General features: G+C 54.3%; 1 protein-coding gene across 1 annotated transcript; it reads left to right on the forward strand.

Annotated features, from left to right (window-relative positions):
- Positions 1-6: 6 nt before the first annotated feature.
- Positions 7-5,017, forward strand: PHB2 (prohibitin 2; the record flags this gene model as incomplete). The annotated part of the gene is made up of 9 exons (XM_006757549.1): positions 7-137; positions 436-515; positions 1,582-1,766; positions 2,087-2,216; positions 2,325-2,428; positions 2,848-2,925; positions 3,487-3,563; positions 4,444-4,449; positions 4,664-5,017. Coding segments are annotated over 9 exons (819 nt in total), but the record flags the coding sequence as incomplete, so codon positions are not given.
- Positions 5,018-6,958: the final 1,941 nt, after the last annotated feature.

A 6,958-nucleotide genomic window follows, 5' to 3' on the forward strand; every position in this document is an offset into this window, starting at 1 on the left:
CTCGCCCCACGCCAGCGCGTACCCGGCCTGACCCCCACCCCTCTCCCCACAGTGGAAGGCGGGCAGAGAGCCATCTTCTTTAATCGGATCGGTGGCGTGCAACAGGACACCATTCTCGCCGAGGGCCTCCACTTCAGGTAATGGCGGGCAGAGCGGACTGACCCTGACCCTTCACCCTTGAACGCCGACCCGTCAGCGGCTGTAGTAGGACTTGCGACAGGATTGAGCTGTACTCTCTCCCTTCCTGACTCCATCTCCCAGAGAGTGGGTGCTTCCCGTAACTGCAGCAGCACGTGCATGTTGTCCTCCAAAGGAAGAAGAGGACTCCTCCCTGCCTGTGGTCGCCAAGGGGAGGAGCAGGCCAGGAAACACGTGGCGAGGGACACTAGTGACCCTGCAGCCTCCTGATAACTGTCTCTGTTCCCTCTCCTCCAGGATCCCCTGGTTCCAGTACCCCATCATCTATGACATTCGGGCCAGGCCACGGAAAATTTCCTCCCCCACAGGCTCTAAAGGTAGGTTTGGACGCTGGGCAGGCTGGCAGGAGCCTCTGGGGAAGATGGTGGTGCCACAGCTGCAACACAGCTGGAATTAAAGTCCCTGCTGCTGTGGCTAAAGCAGAACACTGTGGACACACTGTGTGTTTGCACCTTTTAACTGACTGTTCCTACCCCTAACATAAATTCAGTGAGAGCACGGTTTGTCCTTCACGCCTAGCTTTTGTTGTTGTTTTAGCTGCTTGGCTTAATGGTATCCCCTGTCCTGGGGAAACTTGGTCCCATTCTCCACTGGTACACTGGTTCCTCCTAGACGTACCTAGAAGCTGTGCCTTTGGGATTCCCCTGATCCCTTGTCTCTCTCATGCACACACACACACAGAGGCATAGTCACACTGAGGCAAGTAGCTCACTTGTAATAAACTTTTGTACTGTTTTAGTGCCGGTCACTTAACATTCACTCCCTAAACCAGTGATGGCGAACCTATGAGACGCGTGTCAGAGGTGACACTCGAACTCATTTTTTTGGTTGATTTTTCTTTGCTAATGGCATTTAAATATATAAAATATCAAAAAGATAAGTCTTTGTTTTACTACGGTTGCAAATATCAAAAAATTTCTATGTGACAGGGCACCAGAGTTAAGTTAGGGTTTTTCAAAATGCTGACACGCCGAGCCCAAAAGGTTCGCCATCACTGCCCTAAACCCTAGTTCCTGGGAATAAAGGATTCATAAAACACAGTCCTCATCCATAAGCCCTGATGGTCTAGTAAAGAAGACAGGTGATTATTATGGAGCCTACGGTAGAGGTTGCGAACAGTTACAGTGGCAAAGAGACAAGAGGAGGAGTTACCTTTGTTAGTGCAGGGGTTGTGGATAGAGGAGGCCTAACACCCTTGTGGACAAGGATGCATTTGGCCTGTGCCAAGTCGCATCTTGTCGGCCCGATTCCTCTCCTCCCTGCAGGGGCGTTGGGGGCTGCACGATATTACGTGGAGGAGACGGGGTGTGGGGAAGGGTGCTTGGCTGAGGGGCCAGGTGAGGCCCCATGGCCTTGACCAGCCGCTGCTGACCTCACTCTCAGACCTGCAGATGGTGAACATCTCCCTGCGAGTGCTGTCTCGACCCAATGCCCTGGAGCTTCCCAGCATGTATCAGCGCCTAGGGCTGGACTACGAGGAGCGAGTGTTGCCGTCCATTGTCAACGAGGTTCTCAAGAGCGTGGTGGCCAAGTTCAACGCCTCACAGCTGATCACCCAGCGGGCCCAGGTTGGACCCCGCTCCCATCACCGCCTGCATAGTGTCAGCGTTTTCCTCCTAGACCCAGGGCACTGGGTATTAGGAAAGGCAGATTATGAGGAAAAGGTTGGGACCCCAGGTCCATTTCTATCTAAAAGCGGCACTAATGGCCACTGTGGGAAACAAGGAGAGCCAAGACTAGCACTCAGTAGGTACTAAGGAAGGGTTGGTGAGTTTTCTGCCTTTTTCAGAAGATCTGATATTCAGATGGTCACAGCAACCCACCTTCCTTCCAGTTCTCCAGTCCCCTCGAAAGACCTTTCCCTTCCCCTCCTCCCCCCGACCCCCAGGTGTCTCTGCTGATCCGAAGGGAGTTGACAGAGAGGGCCAAGGACTTCAGCCTCATCCTGGACGATGTAGCCATCACGGAGCTAAGCTTTAGCCGAGAGTACACAGCTGCTGTAGAAGCCAAACAAGTGGGTGAGTTACAAGAGGATGGGTCAAGGGTTTCTGAAAATGCAGAAGGGGGGGGCGGGGGGCATGGGGTTCTGACACCTCACATCTGTGACCTGTTGACTCCCACCACAGCACAGCAGGAGGCCCAGCGGGCCCAGTTCTTGGTGGAAAAGGCAAAGCAGGAACAGCGGCAGAAGATCGTGCAGGCTGAGGGTGAAGCCGAGGCCGCTAAGATGATATCCTTCTGCTGGAGAGATCTCACTCACCCCTGAGGCACACTGCTTTCCCATCCTCCCTCGTCCTCCCTCATGGGCTGGCTGATGAAACTAAGGCGAATGCGATTCCGTGCTCTCTGGGGGGTGGAGTTCTCAAATGGGATCTGAAATCTTAGTGGGGTACCTGAGCTTGGCTCCTCACTGTAAAGCAGATCAATAGCACTGCTGGCCTTACCTCCATTTCTGCTGCTGCCTCTAGTTCCTGGCAGCTGCCTACAGGGGGGCCCACAGGTGAGGACCAAAGTAAGACTAGGCACGAGCCACCTGAGCGCAACCTTGGATCTGACAGCCCAGAGGAGGGCTGGCGTGACGGGAGGAGTAAGGATGGAGCCAGAGAATGAGACTTGCCTTGTATGAACCCTTAACCCCTCCCTGCTCACCTTGGAGAAGCACTGGGCAAGAACCCAGGCTACATCAAGCTACGAAAGATCCGGGCGGCCCAGAACATCTCCAAGACGGTGAGTGTAAGAGCCTAGTATCCCTCAGGGCGTCCTGGGGGCAGTGAAGTGTGGTGGTTAGAATCGTGCTCATTCAGGTTTCTGCTCAAACTGTCTGACACTTCCCATCATCAAAAACAATTTCTCCAGCCCTGGCCCGTTCTCTCAGTGGTTGGAGCCTCAGCCTTGGACCAAAGGGTCGCCATGTACCTCGGTTGAGGTTCTCCAACTGCAGTAGGGGCACATGCGGGCAGGAGGCAGCCAGTCCATGTCTCTCTCACATCAGATGTGTCTCCCTCCCCCTCACTCTGGAAATCAATGGGGAAAATACCCTCGAGTGAGGATCAAACAAACACAGTTCCTGTGGGTTCCCTTCCCTTTTGCTCATGCCTCTGTTATGATACTAGCACAGTCACAGCTGCTTGCTGCTCTGGGTCCGTGTGTGAGAACAGAAACCATGTCTTTCTCATTGTTGCATCCCTGCTCCTAACCCACGTATGTCCCGTCTGTGGTACTGAATGCCAGAATAGGAATGGAGGCCTTTGCTTAATACACGCATCTGTCTTGTTTCCTGCCCGGTAGATCGCCACATCACAGAATCGTATCTATCTCACTGCTGACAACCTTGTGCTGAACCTGCAGGATGAAAGTTTCACCCGGTGAGAGATGTGTCCTACGCAGTGGGGGGCCACAAAGAACGTGGGGTCTGAGTCCAGTCTCTTGGGCTCCGGAGCCAGTTACTAGCTTATTCCTGTGACCTTTGAAAGACACCATTCCTCTGAACCCGAAGATAGAAAGTGTTGGTGACTTGAATCTCATGATTGGTTTTATGAGAGAATAGGATTATTCATGTGAAAAGCATTTTCGCTCTGGCCAGTGTGGCTCGGTTGGTTGGAGCTTTGTCCTGTACCCAAAAGGTGGCAGGTTTGATGCCTGGTCAGGGCACATGTGCGAGGCAGCTGACCGATGTTTCTCTCCTTTCCTCTCAAATCAATTTTTTTTTAAAAAGGGGGGTGGGGCGCTTTAACCCCTTCCCCGGCAGAAACGTGTATACTCGTTTTCACAAAATGTTCTTTTTCAGTCGTCGACGAGTATACTAAGAAAATATGGTAAAAAAATATGGTTTATAGGAAGACGAGTTACAAACTGTTTTCATAACCAGCATCAAAAATACTATATAGAACCAAAATAAAAAAATTAGTCTGAAAAAGAAACGTTTTTAACAAAAAAATTGTTGGGGAAGGGGTTAATTGTAAAGTTTTGCCTACTGACAAGTGGTGAAAGATGGAATTCAGTTTTCTTACTCAGCCCTAACATTGCTGCTCTGGGGCATGGAAGGACGCTAGGAAAGGAGAGGTGAGAGATGGCAGTGCCAGGAGGACTGGTCTCCTTTCCAGAGCCTACGGTCCTGGCTTCCAACCCCTTTTCTCTTGGGAGCGCAGAGGGTTTAGAGCTAGGTGAGGACTGGACTGAAAATCACCTCTGCATTTTTCTTCTCTTTTTGTGTTTCCTGTTTATCTGGTGACCTGGTGTCCACAGGGGAAGGTAAGTTGATGGTGCATCCTTGTTTCCATGGGGTCTTGCAGCTCATCTCCCAGTACCTGCCTTCTCCCCACCACCTAACCTTCCTCACACACCCCTAATCAGGAAGGAGGGTGGTTCCCGTGACCTTGAAGGGAGTGGCCATGGTGCCGTTCCTCTCACATTTGTGTCCCCTAATGTCATCTATCTGTCTCCTTCGTCCATCTCCCTTCCACAGTGACAGCCTCCTCAAGACTAAGAAATGAACCTGCTGACCAAGAACTCCACCCCCAGAGGAGAAGTGGATCTGTTTCTGCCCTGGTGTTTGAGGAGCCGGCTTGGGGTCCAGCACACCCCCACCATGCCCCCAGTATCATGTGATGGTCCCCTCTGTACCTGTCCTCCCACCCTTCTCAGATGAAGACTGACCCATTGTCGGGAATGACTTTCCTCCTCCCTGTGTTGGCAGGGGTTGTTGGGACAGTGTGTGATTTCTCAGTGATTTCCTGCAGTGTTGGCTCCTCTCTCAAGGTTGGGAGGCAATAACCACCATCCCAGGAATTCTCAATAAATTTTTATTACTGAAGCAAAAGTCAAGGCTCCATGGGCCTGGCTGGGGGGAAGGGGGAGTGCGCCTGCATATTCTCACATAACACTCTGCGTCTTTCTTTGTCTTTGCCGGCAGGGGGCGCACAGGCTCTGGTCAGGGCAGTACAGGACTGGCAGGCCTGGGCCCTGCTTACCCTGGAAGTCCAAGAGTCAGAAAATGGGGCCCAAGCTGAAAACCAGCCCAGCTGCACTTCCCACCCCACCCTCCGTTTCTACCACATCACCCCGTTTATTTACCGACATCTACATTTTTTTTTAAGAGGAGCAGCTGTGGCTTTGCTGAGCTAGACCAAAAATATGATGACCCCAACAAGAGCTGCTTCCTTGGTAACAGGGTTCCATGCAGCTGTGGGGGAGACCACTCAGCCTATCAGGGGCTTATGTGCTCAAAGGCCCCGTGGGCCCGAGCTGGTTTGGCTCAGTGGATAGAGCATCGGCCTGCAGACTGAAGGGTCCCGGGTTCGATTCTGGTCAAAGGCATGTACCTGGGTTGCAGGCTCCTCCCTGGTCAGGGCACATGCATGAGGCAACCAATCCATGTGTTTCTCTCATGTCGATTTTTCTGTCTCCCTCTCCCACTCTCTAAAGATCGATGGAAAATTATCCCCGGGTGAGGATAAAAACCGGCCCGTGGGTCGTGTTTCCTGCTGTGAGCTACTCACTGCCCATTTCACAATCACCAGGTGTGAGGGACCTATGAAACGGCCCCACCCGCGGGGTGAGCTCACTCCCACAGCTCCGGGCCCCCAGCGGAACAGGTGCCTGTTTTCAATCCCCACAGGACAGGCCTCATCTTCCCAAGGCAGGGCTCCCTGAATCTCAACCACCAGGGAAATGAAGCTACCTCTGTACCTGGCGCCATACTGTCCCCCTCCGTCCCTTGTCCCTGCAGGGAGGCAGCACGGGGGCGGGGGGGCAAACGCATGTGCAGGGATTACAACGCTGGTGGGGAGGAGGGGCGCCTTCCAGGGTGAGGGACTGGGCTCGTCTTCAGCTTCTTGGGTTTTTTAAGCCGGAGATTGCCTGCTCTGCGGGTCGAATGTCATGAAAGAGGCAGGGAGGGAAGCCGACGTGGCAGCCCACGCCCCCGGAGCTGGGAGCCGAAGCGACAGTTAGACAAGAAGGGTGGGGTAACAGCCGGCGGCCACAGGTCCCGTCCACACTTTCCTTCGTGCTCCCAGGGCGGGAGGAGTGTGGAGGTGCCTGGAGAGCAAGCGTGTTTTCAAGTCCTGGGGCAGCCATTTTGTCTCCTCCCCATTGTTCCCCTTTTCTTAGTGACTTGCACCCCCATCCGGAGGGGTAAAGGTCAAAGGTGGTGGTCAGGAGGCCTCCAAGGTCTTCAGGGCTCCCTGAAGGTCACTGCCGAGGGGACCGGCCCGGGGGCCATCTTTACCAGACAGTGTTAGGAGCTTCGCGATTAGACCATCCAACACTGTACTGGAAGATGGGCCCAGAGCCGGCGACGCTCTCCGGGCCGGAGCGGGCCAGTTGCTACAGGGACCTGGCCTCAGGCCAGGTGAGGTCTCCTGAGAGGAGTGAGCCAGTCCCAGCTCACAGTCGGCTGTGGGTTCTGGATCCACCAGGTGACAAATCACTCCGGGCTGGGGGAGGGGCTCAGAACCATTGTGTCCAGTGAGCAACTCGCCAACCAAGAGCCACTCCGTTTGCAGCACCCTCCACTGCAGATGGAGAGGATTCCGGGGTGCGGGGGGAGGGCCAGCCGTGGGGGGCTGCAGCCTGCCAGGGCCTGAGGCAAAGGATGGTCGTTGACACAGGGACGGGGGCCTCCATCATTACCCGGCAGTATTAGAGACTCCCGACCAGCACCCAAACACTGCTGGGTAAGACGGGGGCCCCCACCCAGCCGGCCCACCTCCCGGTCAGGCAGTCCGAGGCCCAGGCTCCCTCTGGAGAGGCTGCAGAG

Source organism: Myotis davidii, unplaced genomic scaffold (assembly GCF_000327345.1).
Source record: "Myotis davidii unplaced genomic scaffold, ASM32734v1 scaffold13, whole genome shotgun sequence".
NCBI lineage: Eukaryota > Metazoa > Chordata > Mammalia > Chiroptera > Vespertilionidae > Myotis > Myotis davidii.